Source organism: Lemur catta, chromosome 10 (genome assembly GCF_020740605.2).
Source record: "Lemur catta isolate mLemCat1 chromosome 10, mLemCat1.pri, whole genome shotgun sequence".
Classification (NCBI taxonomy): domain Eukaryota; kingdom Metazoa; phylum Chordata; class Mammalia; order Primates; family Lemuridae; genus Lemur; species Lemur catta.
The window spans coordinates 7384135-7406882 of NC_059137.1; the positions used below are offsets into that span (position 1 = coordinate 7384135).

Sequence of the window (22748 nt, forward strand, 5' to 3'; positions counted from 1 at the left end):
AGGCTGGGCTCGGAGGCTCATGCCTGTAATCCTAGCACTCTGGGAGGCTGAGGTGGGCGGATTGTTTGAGCTCAGGAGTTCGAGACCTGCCTGAGCAAGAGCGAGACCTCGTCTCTATTAAAAATAGAAAGAAATTATATGGACAGCTTAAAAATATATATAGAAAAAATTAGCCGGGCATCGTGGCGCATGCCTGTAGTCCTAGCTACTCGGGAGGCTGAGGCAGGAGGATTGCTTGAGTCCAGGAGTATGAGGTTGCTGTGAGCTAGGCTGATGCCACGGCACTCACTCTAGCCCAGGCAACAGAGCGAGACTCTGTCTAAAAAAAAAAAAAAGAAAAGAAAAGAAAAAAAGGTTGCTGGGCACAGTGGCTCACGCCTGTAATCCTAGCACTCTGGGAGGCTGAGGAGGGAGGATCGCTTGAGGGGAAGTGTTCAAGATCAGCCTGAGCAAGAGTGAGACTTCATCTCTACTAAAAATAGAAAAATTAGCCGGGCATGGTGGCGCATGCCTGTAATCCCAGCTACTCGGGAGGCTGAGGCAGGAGGATCGCTTGAGCCCAGGAGTTTGAGGTTGCTGTGAGCTAGGCTGATGCCACAGCACTCTAGCCTGGGAGACAGAGTGAGACTCTGTCTCAGAAAAGAAGGAAAAGAGAGACAGAGAGAAAAGGCAAGACACCGCAGGATTATGGTTCTTTCTTTAAGATAAAGATGGAATCTGGGTGTGTGTGTGTGTGTGTGTGTGTGTGTGTGTGTGTGCGCCTAGGAAAATGCCTGCAAGGCGGCACACCAAATTGTTATTTTTGTGTTAAAAGTAGTGCTTATTTTTCAGGAGGGATTGGGGGTGAGGAAGAATGAATGGAGGGATACTTCCCTCTTTGTAATTTAATCACTTCTACACTGAATGTTTGTAATTAAAAAAGCAATCAATAACGATTTAAAAACATGGTATCAACAAAAATGTGAATGAGTAGAGATAGCACCATTGTGGAGAAGGGATGTGCCAGGACAGGGGCTAGGAAATGGGAGCCACAGCTGGGTACAGACAGAGGGATGGCAGAGGAAAGAGGGCTGGCCTTGGAGCTTCATTGAGGGCCACAGTGGGCCCTGAACATCTCTGCTCCTTGAAGCTCAGAGGCAGCATTCAGGGACCATGTTTGTGACTGAATGAACGAATGACATAAACGAGGGCATGGCTATGAGTGTGACCTCGAGAAACAGCTAATGGACAGAGGCCCAAAGACAGATGACCAGAGAGACAGACTGCCAGAAAGTTATGAAAGCCAGAGAAGTAGATGATGGGAATGCAAAATGGTGCAGCCACTGTGGAAAACAGTATGGCAGTTCCTCAAAAACTTAAGCATAGAATCCCCACATGGCCCAGCACTTCCACTTCTAGGTGTACACACAAAAGAACTGAAAGCACGGACATCAACAATTATGTGTACACCTATCTTCATAGCAGCATTATTCACAATACCCAAAAAATGGAAACAACCCAAGGGAATAAATAAAATGTGGTATATACATATGATGGAATATTATTCAAGCCTTAAAAAGGAAAGAGATTCTGACACATGCTATTACTACAACACAGATGAATCTTGAAGACATTATGCTAAGTGACAAATGATTCCATTTACATGAGGTACCTAGAAAAGTCCGATTCATAGAGACAGAAGGGAGATCGGTGGGTGCCAGGGGCTCGGGGAGCAGGGAACAGGGAGTTATTGTTTGTGGGGGCAGCGTTTCAGTTTTGCAAAAGAGTTCTGTGGCTGGAGGGATGGTGGTGATGGCTGTGCAACGGTGTGAATGTACCTAACATCACTGAACCGTACACTTAAACACGGCTAAAACGGTGCATTTTATGTCATATGTATTTTACCACAATAAAAAAGCCCGAGAAGCAGAGAGTCAGTATGAGAGAGAGGCAGACTGAGACGGAAGAGACAAAATGGGAAGAAGGACGAGGACCCCGGGCCGCAGCTCACCTGCTCTTTGGTGCGGCCCTCGCGCTCCCGGATGTGGGTGGTCACGATGCGCTCCATCTCCTCGCGCAGCCGCGGGTACTGCTGGAGCTGGGGGTGGGCAGAGAGCCAGTACGCGGGGGCGGCAGCGGCACCCACGCCCGCCAGAGCCCAGGGAGCCGGGGGCGCGGGGAAGGGGGCGCACACAGAAGGCCCACGGCCCCAGGACGCCGACGGCACCAGCCTCGGCCTCCCCTTTCCGCCAAGTGTGGGTTCCAAATGGCAACTCCAGACCCTCTTCGCTGGCCTACCTGGGCGACTTCAGGGGAAGGGGCGCTCCCCACGGGAGAAACCACGGCCCGCCTACCCCGCGGCCGCCGCCGCCGCTGCGGCAGCCATCTTGGGAGCGGACCTTCCCCGGGCCGCGTTTGTCGCTCCTGAGGTTCCCTGCACCTCAGGGCTCCCCATTGCCTTCCTAAAGGCTTAGAGGGACAGCCGGATGGGGAACCAGGTAGGGAACAGCGTCCAAATTCCTATCCGGGAGGAATCGGGGAGGGCAGGGCCCAAGGTGCCAGTTGGCCTCCTGAGTCAGGCTAGGGACAGGCGGTGCTCCTTGTCAGAGCTGGGGTCGGGGTGGGGGCTCGGGGGCAAACCAGCAGTCAAACCAAAGGACATGCGGGAGCCACAGGCACAAGCATGCGAGGGTGGGGGACATGCAGAGATGGGGTGCCAGCAGCATGAGCAGTACCCCGCGGGGGCCTGGCTGGGCCTGGCCCTCTTGGTAGAATCCACCCAGTTCTGCCTCCCTTTCCATGCCCCTGCCTGGCACCTTCATCCCCAGCCACATCTGCTCCAGCTCTGAGCTGGCTGGCCAAGCTGTCTCTACCCCATTCCCTCAGGTGCTCAGCAGCACCCATTTCCCAGTTCTTACTAACTGAGGCTGAAGGGGCAGGTGCTCCAAACCCTTGCCCTCTGTCCTCAGCCTGCCCCAACTGCCCAAGAGCTGAGTTAGGGGCCTCCCTGGCACCCCGCCTCCCCCAAACCAACTAGGTTGTAACTGCCCCAAAGCCAGGGGCCAGGGCAGGGCCAGGCACACTGCCAGTGCTCAAAAAGGGCACGTTGAAGAAATGAGGGAATGAATGAAGGATGGATGTCTTTGCCCTCCTTGCCAGGGTGAATGGGCATAGAGTCCTCAGCCCCCTGGCTCATGAACAGCTCTTCCTCGGGGAGGGAGACTCACTGAGATTCTGATGGTGGGAGCCCATCCACAGGGACCCCCAGGCCTGTTGGCCAGCCCTCCCCATTCGGTGGCCATGTTTGGCCCAGTAGGGTAACAGGGCAAAGCTGGGTCAGTCCCCTCAGGTGGGCCCCCCTATGTGGGAAGAGAGCTAGGGATTAGTGTGCCTGAGTCACAGTGGGTAGTTCTGGGGGCAAGATGAAGGCCAAGGAGATTAGGGGCAAAGGGCTTTAGGAGAGGCAGGAGGATGGGGGAGAAAGCAGCACCCTGGATGCCAGCCCAGGAGAGGCAGACACAAGAAATGTTCACATCCCACCCATCCTGTGGCTGGGCCAAGGGTGTGGCTGATGTGGCCAAGCTCAGAGGACCTGGGGAGGGGCGGTCTGAGACCAGGGACTTAAGGGCACCAGCTGGGGGACCCCAGTGGGCCCCACTGCCCATGAGGCTGCAGGAGGGACTCCCACTCCTTGTAGTCTCCAAGTCTGGGCAGAGATTTGGATGGACAGAGTCACCGCCACCAGCTGCCTTTGGGGTGGTCCCAAGCTCTCCTTCCCAGGGCAGGGTTGGGAGGATTGGGGGTGGACAGGGAAGGAGGAGGAGGGAGCAATTTGCCAAAGAGCATGACCAGTTCTCCCACTAACCGCCTGGATGTTACATTTCTCAAGTTTTCCACGTGTCACACACAGCAGGGCAGCCTCAGCCCCTTTGAGAAGTTCTGTTCCCTTTAAGCATCTTTTTCCATTCTGGCTGCCTCTGAGCATTTCCAGGACTTTTAGCCAGTTTTTAAAATGGAACTTTCCTCTCTCAGTCCTTGGCTGAGGGGGCGGTCAGCCTGGAGCCCACTGGTTTAGCGGTCAGGGACACAGGCCCTGAAGCCACAGGGCCCTGGGTTCAAAGCCAGCTTCTGCCTGCCAGCTCTCCTCGGAAAGGCAATTACACCTCTCTGAGCCTCAGTTTCTCTACGTGTAAAATGGGGTAGTAATGGCGCCTTCCCTCTTAGGGTTGTTGTGATGATTGAGTAGCACATCCTGTGCCTGACATAAAACCCTAGGTTTCATTCAGAGATAGAAAGTCTAGTCCCAGGAGTAATCAGAGTTGAACACTTATCAAACCTCTGGCAAAAGTGGCTTGCTAAACTTAGAAAACTTGGGAGTAAAAAAACAAAGATAGGTGAGTTTTGCCATGTAAAGAAAAAATACAGTCTATTAAACAAATCAAAAGCCAAAGGTATTATTTTCCTCCTTTTTGACCAAAGCTTTCCTTTTATTTATTTATGTATTTATTTTGGCCAGTGGGCAGAGGGGAGGACATGTCTCAATATGTTGCCCAGGCTGGTCTGGAACTCCTGGGCTCAAGTAATCCTCCCATCTCTCCCCGCCAAAGTACAGGGATTACAGGTGTGAGCCACTGTGCCAGGCCTAAAGCTTTCCTTTTTAAAGGTTTCATTGATCAATTTTTCTGCTCACAAAAATCATACAGACTCACTGTAAAAGATTTGAACGTGACTAAAATTTGTGAAGTAGAAATGAAAAGATTCCTATGTGCCTCGCTGTCTTTTAAAATAGCAATTTGGGGAATATGACCTTGGAATTTTAGCATTCATATATATTATTTTTCCGCCAAATACCATACATTCTTTTCTGAAACCTGCTTTTGTTTTTTGCTCAGTACACTGTGGAGGGACATGTGAACGAAAACGAATCTGCCTTGCCCTTCTAATGGCTGTAGTTTTCTGTTGTCTGTGTGATACATCACATATTACCCATCCCCTCCTGATAGACATCTGGGTTGCTTTCAAAATTTTACCACAATTACTCTTTCCTTTGGAAATGCAATTTGGCAAAGTGTTCTACAGTTTTTAAATGTCTATATCTAGTAATCAATCTTCTAGGAATCTATCCTAAGGAAATAATCCTAGGGAAAGAAAAATAAAACTCTTTATCTGCAAAGATGTTCATTGCTAGGTTATTTATAATATTGAAAAATTGGAGACCATAGAGCTGGGCGCTGTGACTCATACCTATAATCCCAGAGCTTTGGGAAGCAGAAGCTAGAGCATCGCTTGAGGCCAAGAGTTCAAGACCAACCTGGGCAATATAGCAAGACTCCATCTTTACAAAAAATAAATTAAAAGTTAGCTGGATGTGGTGGCATGAGCCTGTAGTTCCAGCTATTCAGGAGGCTGAGGCAGGAGGATAGATTGAGCCCAGAAGTTCGAGGCTGCAGTGAGGTATGATCGTGCCACTGCACTCCAGCCTGGGTGACAGAGGGAGACTCTGTCTCAAAAAGGAAAAAAAAAAAAGATGGCCGGGTGTGGTGGCTCACACCTATAATCCTAGCACTCTGGGAGGCTGAGGTGGGAGGATCGCTTGAGGTCAGGAGTTCAAGACCAGCCTGAGCAAAAGCACGTGCTTGTAGTCCCAGCTACTCGGGAGGCTGAGACAGGAGGATCCCTTGAGCCCAGGAGTTTGAGGTTGCTATGAGCTAGGCTGACGCCACGGCACTCTAGCCTAGGCAACAGAGTGAGATGCTGTCTCAAAAAAAAAAAAAGAATGGAGATGATACTAATCTGAAACTCAAAGTTAAGGCAGATATGTCCCCCCTACCGCCTGGCATAGGGAAGTTTTTCAGGTACAGTGAAGCTGTGCTGTCCCCCAGGGGCTCCTGTTCAGTCTGCTGGGGGCTGGGGTGGTGGTGGTGGCGGCAGTATTTGAATTCTGGAAAAGCTCCTGCCAGCAATCAATTCTCTTACACTCCCCTGGGAAGAACTGCTTCAATTGACCTGGCTAAAAATCTTCAAAATGCCCAAAAGTAGACAAATAGGGAAAAGGCATCTAAAAGGTCACAGACAATTCAAGAGAGGCTGGCCCTAACATGCATGGATTATCATAAAATGAATAATCCAATATGCTGAGGCAAATTGGTTTTAAGGGACTGGGATAGCTCCCCTGCCCAGGAGGCCCAGACCCCAGACCCCTTCCCTTGACCTTCCTAACTCTGAATCCCACTCTGCTTTTCTTTTCTGAGACTCTGTTTTGTCATCTGTAAAATGGGGATAATAACACTACCCACTTCTTAGGGTTGTCAAGAGGATTAAGTCACACAGTAAGGGGGCGCACTTAGCCCAGTGCTTAGCACATAGTAGGTACTCAACAGACAGCTGGCAAGTCCTTATTGTCATCATTGTCATTGTCATTCTTATTGATAGAAACGGGCCACTGAGGATGCCTGGATTGGAGCAAAGTCCTCTGGCAGGGGTGGGGGCCTGGAGGGATCATGAGTGCGAGCAGACTAAATGTAAGCTGGCAGCAGACACGAGGGCCAGAATTACCCAGCCAGCTTGGGTCCAGGTGAATGGCCGAGAGGCTGCCAGGCCTGCTCAGCAGATAGCTCTGCCCACAAAAGGCCATGGCCTCGAGGAAGGGACGGCCGGGCCCAGCCCCGCCCAGGCGGCCGTCATACCTTTTCGCTACACTTTCTGATGGTGGCCGTGAGCTCACTGACTACCATGTCCACACACTTGATACTGGGCTCTTTGAGCTTCTGCACCTGCTTTTTCACTGTGGCTTCAAAAGCGAGGTCAGGTGTGAAGAGGCCCGTCCTGCACCCAGGGAGAAGGTGGGGACAGCCAGGGAGCAGGAGGGGGTGAAAGCCAAGCAGGGCCGGGGTCAGGGGCAGGATGGCACGGGCATGGGGGAAGAGAGAGAGACACCGACACAGAGAAAGAGAGAGAGAGAACAGAAGACACTGTGAGCGTGGGACCGGGCCCTCCCTGCTGCCACCCGGGGTTGGCACCTCCCAGGTGCTGCCAAGCATCCCAGGGCTCTGTGGGTATGGCTGGGGTCTGGGGGACCAAGCTCCTGACTGCGGTCCCCAGTCTGTGGCCTGTTAGGAACAGGGCTGCACAGCAGGAGGTGGGCGGTGGGCGAGCAAGCGAAGCTTCATCTTTATTTACAGCTGCCCCCATGACTTGCCATCCCCCCAGCCCCCATCCATGGAAAAACTGTCTTCCATGAAACCAGTCCCTGGTGCCAAAAAGGTTGGGGACCACTGCCACACAAGACCACTACTAAGTTCAGATCCTTTCCCCATGGCTGTGCCCCTCCCAACTCCTCAGCTGCACCGAGCCTGCCTGCTCTCTCTTTTCCAATGCCATCTTTCATTGTCCATAGCCTTGGGTCCTCCTAAAGAGCTGGCCCAGGCCAGGACAGGCCGGGACCCCACCCACTCATCCTGCTCAATTCTAGGTTTCCCAGTGCCCCCCTGCATTTGCTTCATCCTGACTTCAAAGCTCAGCATTATTCCCTGCCTCCACCAGGGTTGCTACATCCAGCTGCCCAGGCCGTGCACTGCACAACTCCAGGGGGCTCCATTCATATAGACCACAGTGCAGACGGTGCCTCCTGGAGTTACAGTGTAGCAGCCTGACCTCCACTGGCTCCCTGCCCTACTCCTGTCCCTCTCTCTTCAAGGGGCATCCCTTGCCTCTCCTCCAAAGGGATCTGGTGGAACTCAGCTCCAAAAGATGGAAAGAGAAAGAAGAGGAAAGACAGAAAGAGTGGAGGTGGCAATAGAAAGGGGCCAGGGCAGCAGTGGGGAGAGGAAAGGAAAGGAGGCTGGGGGTGGAATCAAGGAGCACTGGACTTGGAGTCCAAAGCCCTGGCTTTCTAGTAGCAGCTCTGCCACCTCCTAGCTACTGTGACCTCGGGAGAGTCACTTGATTTCCTGAGCTTCAGTTTTCATGCTGCGAAATGGGTACTGTCCTCCCTGTCCTTGCTTGGTTCTTTGAGGCTCCGATGACGTGGCAGATGGGAGAAGGCTCTGTCCCCGGAAGGCCAGATGTGGATGGAAGGGAAGGGGGAGGCCATCAGTGAGGGTCTTGAGTGAGGGTGGGGTGAGGATGGGGAAGATGAAGGACAGTGGGGAGTCAGGGTCCCTGCTAGTCCTGGTCCTCTGTACCCCTGTGGCCACCCAGGCCCAAAGACCAGTGCCCTAGAAGGCCCTGCGCCTCACCTGTCTCCAAGGCCAGGGTTTCCCCAATACCCCTCCCTGGAGCTCCCAAGATGACCCCACCTCTGAGGGCAGGGAGGGGGCTCAGCGTCCCCTCCAGCCCTATTCTCTCTGAACTGGGGGAGCTTTTGGTGGGCTCTCAGGGTAAATAGCCAGCCATCAGATTTGTCTCACCAATGTCCAAGCCCTTGGTCCCTGGGCCTGGGGGCCGGGGGTGGGTGAGGCCCCCTCAGAGGATCCCCCTTCCTGGTCTGTGGTGGCCTGCCTCCCCCACCCGCTGAGGTCTGGACATGCTACCGAGAAGGCAGTGGGGGGCGTAGGGAAGGAGCGCCTGGCAGCAGTGCAGGGTGGGGCAGAGGCGGGGGGGCTGGCCCAGGCCGCCAGGTTACCTTCTTGGTGCACTGTCTAACGGTGCTGATTAGCTCCGAGATAACCATGTCCACACACTTGAGACACGGTTCTCGGATCTTCTTCACCTGCTTTTTCACAATGGTCTCAAAGGCCATGTCTGGGGTAAACAGCCCCGTTCTGAACGCCCGGAGCGGGAGAAGGGCACAGTGTCACAGGCAAATGCCGGCTACGAGTGCCAGGCAGGGCCCCTCCCAAACCCCTGAACTCTGCCCAAGGGGCCCTACCACTACCTCTCTCTGGGCCTCAGGGTCCCCAGCTGTAAAATGGGAGGGGGGGTTCAAATGAGGGGATTTCAACTGATGCTCTTTGGGACAAGACAAGGTCTGCTTGTGTCTTATGTATGTCCTGTTTCCTTGTAAGAGTCTGCACATACAGAAGCTTCTATGGCCAGAAATGGTTTGAAAATTACCAAACTGATTCTCCATAAGAGCCTTTCCAGGAATAGAGCATTTTATTTTAAGACCAGGAGAGATTTCTTTTCCTGTGTATTGGCCAATGCAGTTTTTGGTATGTAAACTCCATGCCAAACCTTAGAATTGAACCTGCATGAAAGCAGGCACATCTTGGTCTCATTCACTGCCTGACAAATAGTAGGTGCTTTAAATTTTTCTGCTGAATGAACTTTTTGGATGAACACGGTGTAGATCTGAGTCCCTGAAGCGGGTATAAGCTTTTAAGGCCAATTCCCAATCCTCCCAATCCTGCTCCGCAGGCTTGGGGTTGCCCAGAAGGAGGGAGGTGGGGTGGAATGGGGCCGACTTTGGACTAAGGGGAATAGAGTGGGGTCTGGAGAGTTGAGAAGCCCCATTTCATCAAAAGAGGACACAGCCCCTACCCAGTGGTTTGGGCACCTTTGCTCAGCCACGTGGGTGGGACTTGGGGGAGCTGTCTCACCCCAGGGATAAGCAGGGGGCCCAGCCCACAGGGTGCGTCCCTAGCCACCTGCACCCTGCGCTGCCCAGCTGGTCTAGCCTCCAGGCCCTGCTCCCAGGCACAGCAGAGAAGACCGGCATGTCGCAGGGAGAGGGGTGGCCCAAGCCTCCCATCCAGCACCCCTAGCTGGAGCCTGTCAATCTGGGGGCCAGAATGTTGGGGTTGAAAGGATTGGGGACCAGCGTTCTCGGGGCCCACTTCACCACTCCCCGTGCCTCTGTGCTAGACCCCTGCTTCTGGCTTTCAGCCCCCCTCCCTGGTCCCAATACGTGCCTAATGCCATGGATATTCTTGATGGCATAGCTGATCTCCTTTCGGAGTTCCTTCTCATCAAACTCCATCTGTATGGGAAAGCAGAGAAGGGATGGTTAGGGCCTGTCCCTGCTACCTGGGAAGTCAAGACAGTGCCCACGCCACACCCCAGGCTGGGTGCCAGGGCCTCCAGGGGGTCAGCAAAGGCACATGTCAGAGAGAGCCCTCCTGCCCCTGGGCTGCTTCTCCTACCTTGACCAGCTCAAAGGGGAAGCGCTCATGGAAGATCCGGTTAATGCGGGCTCCCCCAGACAGTTCATAGGTGTCAATCTGATCACCGGAGCCCTCAATGCGCTTCTCAAAGTCCACTGCAAACTGCTGGACCATCCTAGGGGGAGAGTGGTGTGGCCTGAGGGGCAGGAGCAGCCCAGGGGAGCGGGCCCTGGGAGAGCCCTGTGCTGGGATGGTGCTGGCGGGGAGAGGGGGGCGGGAGCCTCACTGCAGCAGGGCCTTGGTCTTGCGAGCGGGGTCATCAGGGCGGAAGTTCTTGTATTCCTCCACCTCCTTCTCGATGGACAGCAGTTGACTCTGCAGCTTGTTCCGCAGCCCTGGCAGTGTGTCCCGGATGTGGTTCGTCAGTTGCTGGGGGCAAGGGTGAGGAAAGGGTCAAGGTCAGATGCTCATAGGGCCAGGCAGGGACGGGGTTCCAGGGGTTCTGGGGGGTTGTGTGGATGTGGTGAGATGTAAAGCCATAGAGGGCAGGCACAGCACTGACCCCTGCTGCCCTGGTCACCAGAACAAAAGCTGGTCATAGTAGGTGCTCACAGAGGTGTACTAATTGAACTAACGAGTGCTAACTGAATCTGCAATGGAAGCCAGAAATCTGAATTTGTATTTGAAATTACCTGACTTTTGACTAGTTTAATATTTTTAGATTCTATGAAGGCCAACTCAAATATGTCTGGGGCAAGGGTGGCCGGAGGGCTGCTCCCTTGTGTCCTCTGGGTTTAAGGCCGCTCTTAAGGTCATTCTCAAGTTCTGGCACTCACTGTCGCTAGGTCCCCACACCCTACCTTCTTGAACCTTCACAATGACCCTGTGAAACAGGGTCTGATCACCATTATCTCCATTTTATCGATGCAGAAAGAGAGGCTCAGAGAGCCAGAGAGAGTGTCTCAGTGGGGGAGTGACAAAGCTGGGATTGGAGCCCAGGTCTGTGTCACTCCCCACTGCCTCCCTCCCATCAGCACACACACAGACGCCTCAGTTCTGGAAGCCCTACTCCAGACAGAAACACCCTAGGGAAGCCCCTGGGATGGCCTGTCAGGGTCTTCATTCCTGACCCCCAGACCCAAGCCGTTGTCAGTGCCACCCTCCACAGAAGGTCTTGGGCTTCTCTTCATCCCAGGGAGTTCCAGGGCTCTCCTTGCAGGTCCCAGACAGGGAAAGGTCAGCAAAGCTCTGCCGCTACCTGGCTGTGGGACTGTGGGCAAGTTGCTTTGCTTTTCTGGGTCTCAGTTTGTTCATCTACATGATGGGGATGCTAATCTCTGCTGGTCACTCACAAAACACACTTAAATCATTCTGCTCTCATGTTCGCTTTCCCAGGCCCCATTCTGGCCTGGTCCCCTACCTGGTTGAGGACCTTCTGCAGGTAGGGTGTGCCCATGCGGTCAGCCAAGTGACGGTAGGACGGATGGGAGAGGAAGAATTTGCGTTCAGCAGCCAAGGCGGCCGTGATGTCCTTCTTGCCATCAATATCCTTCTGGCTCCGGTTTACCACCCCAATGTAGCCTGTGGATGGGGTCAAGGTCAGGGGCCACCAACCTCCAGGGGAGGGGAGGGGCAGGGCAGGGCAGGGAAGGGCAGGGAGTAGGTCAGGGGAGTAGTCTACTTACCCCTGCGCAGGGGGAGCAGCTTGTTCTCCAGCACATCGCGGGCGTCTGTGCCCTCGTCCATCAAGTCCAGCTTGGTGATGACCCCGATGGTGCGCTGTCCTGCAGGCACCAGCAAGGGGGTTGTTTACATCTGCCCCGCTCTCACACGCAGACCCATGCACCCCACTCCCTCGACCCCGCCCCTCTCAGCCCCCTGCCACTCCTCCCCTCTTCCCCCTCATCCATTCTCCGCAGAGTGGCCAACACCATTTTTCCGAGATAAAATGAGATCGGGCCTGTACAGGAATGCTATGGCCGTAGATCGACACGATTTTTAAAGGTACAAATCTGATCCCACCACTTCGTGGGTTTCCCCCTCACACTAAGAACAGACGCCCGGGCCTACCCTGGGGGTCCACCTCCTTGGCGACCTTGAGGGCATCAGAGTTGGCCAGGTCAGAGTTGGCGGGGGACACGGCCAGGATGAGGCAGTTCTCCTTGGTGACGAACTGCATGAGCATGTCCCGGATCTGGAACTCGATGTCAGGAGGTTGGTCCCCCACCGGGACCTTAGTCATTCCGGGCAGGTCCACCAGGGTCAGGTTCAGCACTGGACAGGGCGGCGAGAGGGCGGGCTCAAGGCGAGGGGCGTGGCCGTGGGGCGGGCGGAGTTAGGAACAGGGCTGGGTTTAGGAAGGGTCTGCGCGGGAGCCCAGAGGCAGGTGGGCGGGATCAGGGCACCGGGCTGGGCTAAGGTGGCAGCCCGTTGGGGGCGTGGTCAGAGGCGGGCGGGGCCCCTGCGGGTGGAGCTCGGGGTAGGGTGGCACAAAGGCGGGGCGCTGTGAGGGTGGAGCCTGCAGAAGGGGGGCCGCGTACGCAGGTGCCAGCGAAGGGGCGTGGAGAAGAGAGGGGCCCGGGGGCGGGGCCCGGAGGCCGGGGGCGGGGCCGGGCCTCCTCACCGTGCGGCGAGTAGACGCGGAGGTTGATGGGCACCGGCGAGATGCCCTTGTTGGTGCCGGTGACCCGGTCGGTCTCGGCTTCGATCTCCAGGCGCACCTCCTCAAAGTCGGTGAATTTCTTCCCCTTGCAGTGCAGGAACTCGGCATATTCTGCCCAGAAGCGGGCAGGAGAAGGGGCGTAGGCATCATGGTCCGGAACCCTACCGGGGTCCCATCTCCCACCGGTAAATAGACTCCCTCCCCGCACCCAAGCAGAACTACCCACGTCCTCGTTATGTATTTTTATCCCCACTGTCCAGATGGGGAGTCGAGGCCCAAAGTCACACAGCAAGCAAGGCGGGACCTCGCCTTGGGGATGGGGGAGGGGCTGAGGGGGGCAGGCCCGGCTGCTGGTGGAAGGCACCTACCTGTGGTAGCATTGACCAGCTGCAGGACCAGGGGACGTCGGGTGACAATGCCAGATCCTCGAGGCAGGAAGTCCCTGCAATGAGTTGGGGGTCAGAGGAGGATCTAGATCTGAGGGGGCTCTGTCCCAGGAATATCTGTCCTGCCGGGAGAGCCAAAGCTCCCCCAGAAGTGCTGGCCCCACTGCACCTTAGCCCAAAGGCTTCAGGTCACTAAGGGGAGATGGCAGCCCAGAAAGGTGGAAAAGACCCTCCCCCAAGTCCCCTGGTCACAGAATTTATGCATCAGAGCTGCCAAGAGACTAGACCAGCAACTCCCCAGATCTCTCTCAGATATGTCCTGTTGGTTCTGAGCCAACAGGAAGTCCCTGCCCCAACCCAGCCACTGCCATTGAGCCTGGGAGAAACTGAGTCATGGGGTATCCCATATGCATATGTGTCCAGTGGCCACAGAGTGGATCCCAAGAAACAGAGCTGTGCCTCCTCCTCTCCCTTCCGCTGTGGGGAAGGACAGCAGCTCACTTCCCCTTCCCTTGCCCCATCTGGTTGGGGCTGAGGATGAGGGGGAAGGAGGAGGCAAGGAAAAGAGCTCATGCTTCTTAAGTGCCTACTGCCTGCTAGGCACTTGGTGGGAGTCTCATGGACCCCATGCAGTAGCCCCATGAGGTAGGTGCTATTCTTATCCCCATTTTACAGATGAGAAAACTGAGGCTCAGAGACATTCAGGTTCACAGCCAGTATCTAGCAGAGCAGACCCTGGACTCAGATCTGTTTGACTCTGCAGTGAAAGCTCCCTGCCCTTAGCCCTCTGTGGACCCAGACCACTGTGAAGGATTGGACTGAGGGGTCCCAAAGTCATTCCCTGTCCCCAGGCTTGACAGTCTATACCTCAGACATCTCCTCTTGCCAGTGTCAACCTCAGCTGTCCTTTTGGCTGACCCTTGCAGTGCTAGTTCTCTCTGTCCAGTTGGCTCTTCTCATCCACCTCTCCCAGCCGCCTCCCCCAGGCTGGCACAGCCTGAGGGTGGAGGCCTCTCCAGGAATCGGGCTGTCGGAATTGGCAGTCGTGGTATCCCCAGGGCCCAGGAAAGGGGGGAGCAGGCCGGAGCCCAAGGGACCATGGAGACCCAGCTGGCTGCCTTGTCCATGGAGAGGCACGTGGAGACCCGGGGAGAGGAAAAGACACACTCACACTCATACAGGGCTCGGGCAGAGCCAGAGGCAGAACGTAGGTCTCCTGCCCCCAGCCCAGAGCCTGACCTGGGCTCATGAGTCTTCCTGTGCCCCAGGGTCAGGGGCAAAGGGTCCTGGGGACAACAGGCTAGGCCGAGAGCTTCTGCGTTCAAGGCCTCCTCCTGGGGCCTCCCCCCACTTCCCACCATGCAGAGCAGAGGCTGCTGGGGAGGAGTCAGCCCTGCGACAAGGAAGGAAAGGGTGGCAAATCCTGTGCTTATTAATCATGTCTGGATGCCAGGCAAGCGTTTCTTGTTCTTGCCAGACTATGAGCTTCAGGAGGGCAGGGCCAGCATCTTTCTGTCTACCTCTGTGTCCCTGTGCCCAGGACAGGACTCAGCACACAAGAGGTGCTCAGTTAATTCTGATTGAACCCCCAAGTCCTCAAAACAGTGCTGTGATATAGAAATGATCATTTTACAGATGAAGCTACTGAGGCTCCAAGAGATGAAGTGACTCACTCAAAGTCATACCAAGGTCAAACCACCAAGCGGGGATTCAAACCCCAGTGCCTGTTGTACCCCCAGCCTGGGAACTTCCCCACCCAACTGTGCCACCTCAATCCCGAGGAGCCAGACTTGGCTTTTATGTAATTCAACTAAATTCAGTCTGTGCCAGGCCCTGCGCTGGGCCACGGGGATGGTAGAGGATGAGTCAGACAGTTCCCCAACTCGAGGAGCTCAGTGTGGCGGGAGAGGCAGATGAGTAAACAGATAATGCAATGCAGTGTGGTGTGTGCTAGAACAGAGGTGTGCCAGGCGGCACAGCACTGTGGGAAGGGAGGACTTCCTGTCTCTCTCTCTCCCATCCTTTACTCAATGACTCATTTGGGGTTGTGACCCCCCAGTCCCCCAGTTTTGGGAGTCCCCCAGGGCTATGGAAATGGGACATCTGTTCTCACAGAGGCTAGGGTTGGTGTGGGGGCTGAGGTCCACCCTCTTCCCCACCAGCTCCTCACCCAGCAATACCATGGCAACTATTGTTGCTGTGGAAACTGTGGGAGGGGCTGGGAAGGATGGGACTCCCCACAGACAGCCCCACACAGACACATGGACTTTCCCTGGAGTTCTTCCCTGAGAGGCCTCCCCCTGAGCAGATGGGCCCAGCCAGCCCTGGTGGGCCTCGGGTGGAGGTGGCACCCCATCTCTGAGATGTAGGTGTGGGGTGTGGGGAGCCCAGGGCCCAGCTGGGGAGGGCGGTGGGTGGGCAGCAGCCTGGGCCAGCCCACTGCAACCCACTGCCCCCTGGGACTGCTTAAAGGACAAGTAGCTTCTGGGAAGCAGAGATCAGAGGGCAGGGCCATGTCTGGGGGTCGAGCCCCTCCTCAGACCAAGATCTCCTGGGATGCCCGGGTGGGGAGGTGCCCCATCTCTGCATGGCCCACATTCTCAAAGTGAAGCCGTCACACGGCCTGCATCAGAACTCCCTGAGCAGCTTGCTCAGGCGCACATTCCCAGCCATGCTGGGTTAGAGTCTCAGCGGGGAGGTAGGGGAGAGGCAGAATCTGGATTTTAAACATGATCCCCAGGTGATTTTCATGTCCCCTTTCAAGTTTAAGGATCACTGGCTCAGTGGTTAGGAGCCAGTACCAGGCAGAGGCCCTGGGTTCAAATCCTACATCTGTCCGTCTCCAGCCTGGTGCCCTTGGCCAGATTGCTTCATTATCTGGGCCTCAAAGTCCTCAGCTGTAAATGGGTGTTATATTAACTGGGCGTCATATATTAACACGTGTGGCTGTAGGAGGATTCATGGAGACTTTTCAAGGAAAAAGCTGAGCCCATGCCTGGCACACAGCAGGCGCTCAGCCATACTGGCAGGAAGGAGCACGGCTCAGCCGATCCACGGCTCTTTCCTTTCACCTGGACACACTGTCCCACCTCAGCCTCTGTTAAAGGGCCGCCTGGGCACCCCCCACTCCCAGCAGGGATTTGGGCTGACTCCAGCCTCCAGCTCCTGCTTAGGCTGAGGGAGGACAGAACAGGTGCCCAGAGAAAAGTGTCGGGCCCACCAGCCTGGGCGGCCATGTGGGAGGCAGGGATGGTGGCATGCCAGCTCTCCCCTCTCATTTGGAGCAGATGGTGGTTTCCCAGGGAGGCCTTGCCTGGCCATCTGCAGAGGCACCTTCAAACCTGAAGCACAGGGAAGACGAAATAAACACCACCCAGGACCTCCAAACGCCAACGCTCCCCGTCTGAATTGGCACTGTCACCCTCAGAGGGCTCTGGAGAAACTGCACCAAAGGGCTATAGTGACCGCCACCCCTACTCTAGGACCCCAGATTTGGGGCCAGAGCTCAGGAACCCTGGTTCCCAGGCCCCGCTGACCGCAAACGGTGCCAGGAAGTAACGTGCTTGATTCGGCGTGTACCCGGTGGTGGCCACTCTTCTAAGTTCCCCTGTTTCCTGGTCTCTGAGGTCAGACAGGCCCAGCATTGACTGTCAGAGCTGCCACTTAGGAGCTGTGTGGCTGTGGACAAATGACCATACCTCTCTGAGCCTCAGTTTCCACAACAGTAAAATGGGTTGCTGTGAGGCTTATTTGAGCTGATGCCTGAACAAATGGTGGCTATTATAATAGGATTATAAAAACTGGTGGCTCTTGGAGCATGCTGAGAACACAGGCTGGACTTCCACAACCACAGCGCCCCATGCAGTAGGGATGGAGTGGGAAGGTGGAGGCTGGCCCGAAGAGTTGGGTGGGGGCAAGATATTTCCAGCCAAATCTTGCCCCTGGAAGCGGAAGGCAGGGAGGCTGGGCGGGCTCTGAGGTGCCCTCTGAAGCAGGGAACTGAGGGGGCAAGGGAGGGGGTGGGCCAAGAAATACAGTTGGGAGGAGGTGAGGCTGCCCCAGGCAACAAGTCCCTCTCTGTTCCACTGCCCCAGGAGGCCCTAGGCGGCCCGTCACAACTCATGAATTTCAAGCTGAGGTTTGAACACTGCAGGGCAGTTCTGGTCCCGGCTTTCCTTGATGTTTTGATGATCCTGAGAGTGGAGACTGGGCTGGGCCCGTTTTCTACCAGATCCCAGCACCCAGCTCGTAAGGGGCTCTCAGGACACCCCTGCTGACCAAGAGAATGATGTGAAGACGAGCTCTTCCAGTTTCCCCACCATCAGCCTCATCGTACAGGGGTGGAAACTGAGGCACAAAGAGGGGAAGAGTCTTGCCCAAGGTCATGGTGCAAGTTGGTGACAAGCGGGCTCCTGACTGAGTCAGTGCTCTGTCCACAGCAAGCATTTTCCCTGCTAGGGACAGATTACCATGTTCCCTTCCTCCTCTTCCTTCCATCCGTCCTGCTTTCTTCTTTCCCTCTCTCCTTCCTTCCTTCCTTCCAAGTGTTGATGACTTTACATTTTCAAAATGGAAATAGATCTCTCTTTTGCTCCTAATTTTAAAAATGAGGCCGGGTGTAGCAGCTCACACCTATAATCCCAGCACTTTGGGAGGCTGAGGCAAGAGGATCGCTTGAGGCCAGAAGTTTGAGACCAGCCTGGGCAACATAGCAAGACCTGGTCTCTACAAAAAATTTTTAAATATCACCAGGTGTGGTAGTGCACACCTGTAGTTCTAGCTACTCAGGAGGCTGAGCTGGGAGGATCCCTTGAGCCCAGAAGTTCGAGGCCACAGTGAGATATGATTGCATCACTGCACCCCAGCCTGGGCGACAGAGTGAGACTCTGTCTCTAAAAAAAATAATAATACTAAATAAAATTTTAATAAAAATTATATTTTCTCCATGTGAAAAAAACTTCAGAAAATACATGAAATATTTAAAAAACAAAAACTAACCATTATCCCAACACCTGTAGAGAACCGTTATAAACATTCTATTATTAATAATAATCATGGCTAACCCTGATGGATTGGTGACTGTGAGCCAGGGACTCTGCCCAGAACTTGAAACTGTGCATCAGCGTGAGATTTCTTTTTGGGGTGATAGAAATGTCCTAAAATTGGATTGTGATGATGGTTGCACAACTTTAGTATATTTTTGTAAATATACAAAAAATCATTGAATTGTGCACTTAAAATGAGTAAATTTTATGGCATGTAAATTATACCTCAGTAAAGCTGTGTAAAGAAATCTAAATTCTCTGGACTGATCCTCACATGGCTGTGTGAGGAGAGTGTGATCAGTGTCCCCATCTTACAGGGGAAGAAACTGAGGCTTGGAGAAATGCAGTCACAGGCCCATTGGGTGCCCACACACCGGGCTCCCGTGCACACTTTGGTAGCTTCTCTGCCCACCTAGCAGCGCATCACAGACATTTCCAAAGTTACTCAGTATGGAGCTACGTCTGGATCCGTATTTCTTATCACCAGCAGCTTGATGAGAAAGAACCCCAGCTCCCCCACTAAATTATTTCCCTGCTCTGAGCCTCAGTTTCCCCATCAGTGAAATGGGACACATCCAGCAGCTCCCTCCTAGGGCTGTGGAGGGAATGTCCTGAGATCCTGGCTGTGGAAGGATCTAACAGAAGGTGCCCATCGGTGGTGCCCACTCCCTGAGCACACACCGTGTGCTGAGGGCTTTGAGTGTGCTACAGCATTGCATCCCCTTGAACTGGGGACTTCGGTCAGAGGTGAGCATGCATTCACCTGCTGGGGTTCTTCTCCCCTTCCCATCTAGTGGCCTGCTTTCCCTGCATCGAGACCAGAGGCATGTGAGCCGGAGTGATAAAAGAATAGCAAGGTAGTAAATAGATAAGATGTTAATATTAACCATGGCCGGAGCTGCCGTCTGCCAGGAGCTCTCAGACCAAGGCAACGGGCTTCTTCCTCGACAGCTCCTCATCCTGGGTGGAAACAGAGGCCTGGCCCCATACCGAGGGGCAGGTCGTGGGGGCCGTGTGAGGATCAATCCAAAGGATTTCAGATTTCTTATACAGCTTTACTGAGGTATCATTTTATGGCAAAAAATTTACCCATTCTAAACACACAATTCAATGATTTTTAGTATATTTACAGAGTTGTGCAACCATCACCACAATCTAATTTTAGGACATTTCTGTCACCCCAAAAGGCACCAAGGAGGTGTTGGCAGATATGAGACTTGGAGGAAAAAGCCAGGGAAGGAGGAAGACATGGGCAGGGCGAAGAGCCTTCCAGGTGAGAGGGGAGCGTATGCAACAGACCCCAGGAGCGGGGGCACAGCCCATTTTTTTTCCATGAACTGTAAGACATTCGGGTAGACCAGGAGGGATTGGCTGGAGGGGAAGCTGGGCTGGGTAATCAGGCCTCAGGTAATCAGGGCCCAGCTCAGGATCTGGGGCTCGGGTTTGTGGGCAGGGGGTCCCAGGAGGGCTTCAAATATAGGAGATTGAAAGGCTATAGAGAGTTCTGTCCGTGCTGTTGGGTGGAGAATGGGTGGAGAGGACAACAACGAGGCTGCCCCCACTGCTGAGACAAAGGTGATGGTGGTTGAGCTAGAGAGATGGGGGATGGGGGTAGGGGGCAGGGGCCAGAAGCTACAGGGTGGGGAACTGAAATGGATGGGGAAGGTAGGGGTGCAGGAGGTCTATCCTGGGGCCTCTGGCCAGGGCACTGGGAAGATGCCAATTAGGAGAATGTCTTGAACACCTTCCAAGTCCAATATTCCTTTTTTTTCCTATTGCTTGTAGTAATTTGAAATTGCTAGAGCTGACTTCTTCAAATGATTCTTGTTTCTTAGCCAGATTTCAGTCCAGGGAGGGGACAAAAGTGCCAGAGTACCCAGGAAGAGTACAGGAGGAGAAACTGAGGTCTGTCGGTGGTATGTGCACACATGGGGCCATGGGGAGAGGATAGACAGACACATGGAAAGGTCTGACTTAGAGGAAGGAGACTCATGCCAGCTCCTTTCCTGCCTCTGATTTGATTGCTGTGTGACTTCAGGCAGGTCCCCTACCCTCTCTGTGTCATTTCAGCACCTAAAAACCTGGGATGATAGTCCCTGCTGCTCCTACTAAGGGATTGTTGGTTCCAAGAGGACATTGGTACTGCCCTTAGACCTGGGAAATTGGGGTTGGTGGTCTCTCTCTGAACCTTCTCTGGCCTCACCCTCCCCATCGGGCAAGAAGTCCCCAGGGGCCAAGAGAAGGTGCCCAGCTAGAGCCTGTGCTCCCCTTGTAGGCTACGCTCAGGTGCCCCGGAATTCCCTCTCCAGCAGTCCCAAGCCCACAGCCAGGGTCTGCCCGCCAAGAGTGGATTTTACTGCTGGAGGCAGCCCAGGCCTTAGGGGGGTCGTTTCTGGGGCCCAGATGGAGCTGGGATATGAGGGCTGGGGTGTCCACATGTGAGCCCAGGAGGGATGGAGTGGGAAGAGATGGGGCAGCCTGCGGAGAGGGGCCACCTGTCCCCACACCTCCACATCCTGACACGGAACTCTGAGGAGTCTGAAATTCTAAATTCAAACCCAGCGACCAGGTTTTTGTGAAGATGTGTTTGTCAAGGTAGGAGGGCAGAATGCATTGCATTTAGCAGTTCCTTAGCTTGATTTATAACTGGAATATTCAGACATACGGCACGTGGGCCTCTGTTTCTGCTCTTGCCCCACGCCTGACAGCACTGTGCCCATGAACGGCTTCCTCCACTCCCGCCCGCCGCCTGCCTGCACCCGCTTCCCTGGGGGGCCGACCCTCTGACCCCAGCCAAGGACTGGGAAACTTGGTTCTCCTGGCGCCAGGATCAGATGCCGTCTGCCAGGGTCACCTTTCATTCTCAGCTCCTCTGGGCCCCCAGGTGGGTTAGGGTTTGGAGAGGATGTCCTATGGCTGGGGGTGGGCACATTCCTGTGAGTGCAGCCCCCAGGCGTGTATTCCGCATGTGGTCCGCAGGCAGCATGTGCTTAGCATGTGGCAGGTGCGTGCTCTGAGCATGGAGAGGCAGAGCAGAGCATGGCCGTTGGCAGCTCTCTTGGAGGAGGGTGGAGGTGGCTGTTGAGGGTCCCTAACAGGCCCATCAAGCCCCACCTCCCTGAGCTTCCTACTCTCACCTCCGGCCTCTGCTCCTCACTTGGCCATGCTGCCCTTCGCCTGGGTTCTCAAGCCCACTGGGTTCCTTCTCCTTGGGCCTTTGCTCAGGCTGGGCCCTGCACTGGGAGTGGTCCACGGTTTTGCTTGACTAAGCCCTAGTCTTGCTCAGATTCAGCCTTAAATGCCACCTCCTCGGAGGACTTTCTTTGATTCCCCCAGATGACTCCCATCCCCTCAATAACAGACTCCTCATACTCTTTTTCAAAACACACAACAAACAAGCTCTTTGTGGACTTAACGTCTGTCTGCCCCGGTCAGCTGTGAGCCTACCCAAGCAGGGATGGGTCTGGCTTGTTCACAGCTATGTCCCCAAGACCTGGCACACTGCAAATGCCAAGGAAATGTCAGTTCCCTCTGTCCCCTCCAGGGCAGCAACCGTCTACTTAGGATGTCTAAGTTATTCCCTAATACTCTTTTGCCTCAGTCTTCAAATCTGAGAAATGGGACCACTATGATGAATTCCAAAGTGTTCGGAGGACGAGACAGAGCTTAACAGTGGGGAGTGGGCTGTCTCCATGGGAAAAGCTAGGCCTGACCAAGAGAGGGGCTCTCAGAGGCCAAGACCAGCACCAAGCCCATGCTGGGATGAGGATGTGGAGGAGGGGCAAGGGGATGGGTGGGAGGCAGGGAGCCTCAGTAGAGGGCAGGCACAACCATGGGGACACCTAAAGCCCTGCCTCTCAGGCAGCCCCATGGGCTCTGGGCAGAGGCTCACTTACCAGGCCCCTCCTCCACCCTGGATGGAGAAGATCCCTTCCCACCACCACCCTCGCCCAGCCTGCACCATCCCAAAGGGCTTGCCGGCCTGTGCCCAGGCAGGAACAGAACTGGCCCATCCTCTACGCCAGGCCTAGCCCCAGCGGTTCGCAGGCATTATTTCACCATTTGCCATAATCTCACAGGGGAGGCGCTATTATTATCCCCATTTTACAGATGAGAAAATAGCAGCTGGGTAGGCTTAGGAAACATGCCCAGGGTTTCTCAGCTTGTCAGAGGCAGAGCTGAGCTTCAGACTCAGCAGGTCTGACTCCAGAGCCTGAGCCTCGGCCCCCTGGTGCTTTCCCACTGGCCGTGGCCTCACCAGGGGCCAAAGGGCAGGGAGGGTGGGTACTGCCCATTTGTCAACCCACTTGGCACCAGAGTGAGTGAGGATGGGGGGCTGGAGCCGTGAAGCCTGTTCCAGGACACCCTGCTCTTGGCCCTGGATGAGTGTTGGGGGGAGGGCACGTGTAATAGGGGGCAAAGGGGAGCTGGAGGGACAGCAAGGAGACCCCTTTGGCTTAGGGCACCAGGCATCTGTTCATGAAATGCTGCAATGTGCTGGGTCCACGAGCACTCCTCTGTCTACACTTACCCCAACATGATCTCATCTACTCTTAGGGGTTTAAATCTTATCTCTACACCAACTTTGGAAGGCAGGCTTCCAAATTTATGTTCCAGCCTGCCTTCCTTCTGA

At 54.8% G+C, this 22748-nt stretch overlaps 1 protein-coding gene across 6 annotated transcripts in view; it reads right to left on the reverse strand.

The window, feature by feature from the left end:
* Positions 1 to 22748, reverse strand: part of DNM1 (dynamin 1) — a 43386-nt gene that overhangs the window by 16788 nt on the left and 3850 nt on the right. For 5 of the 6 annotated variants that reach the window (XM_045563310.1, XM_045563309.1, XM_045563313.1 and 2 more), the window contains exons 2-11: positions 13053 to 13126; positions 12646 to 12795; positions 12093 to 12296; positions 11708 to 11806; positions 11443 to 11603; positions 10309 to 10451; positions 10062 to 10197; positions 9831 to 9898; positions 8603 to 8741; positions 1991 to 2077 (exon numbers count right to left, since the gene is read on the reverse strand). In XM_045563310.1, coding sequence (XP_045419266.1) covers positions 1991 to 2077; positions 8603 to 8741; positions 9831 to 9898; positions 10062 to 10197; positions 10309 to 10451; positions 11443 to 11603; positions 11708 to 11806; positions 12093 to 12296; positions 12646 to 12795; positions 13053 to 13126 — 1261 coding nt within the window. Of the gene's footprint in view, positions 1 to 1990; positions 2078 to 6665; positions 6805 to 8602; positions 8742 to 9830; positions 9899 to 10061; positions 10198 to 10308; positions 10452 to 11442; positions 11604 to 11707; positions 11807 to 12092; positions 12297 to 12645; positions 12796 to 13052; positions 13127 to 22748 lie in introns of all 6 variants that reach the window. The other variant, XM_045563314.1, reaches the window with a different exon arrangement.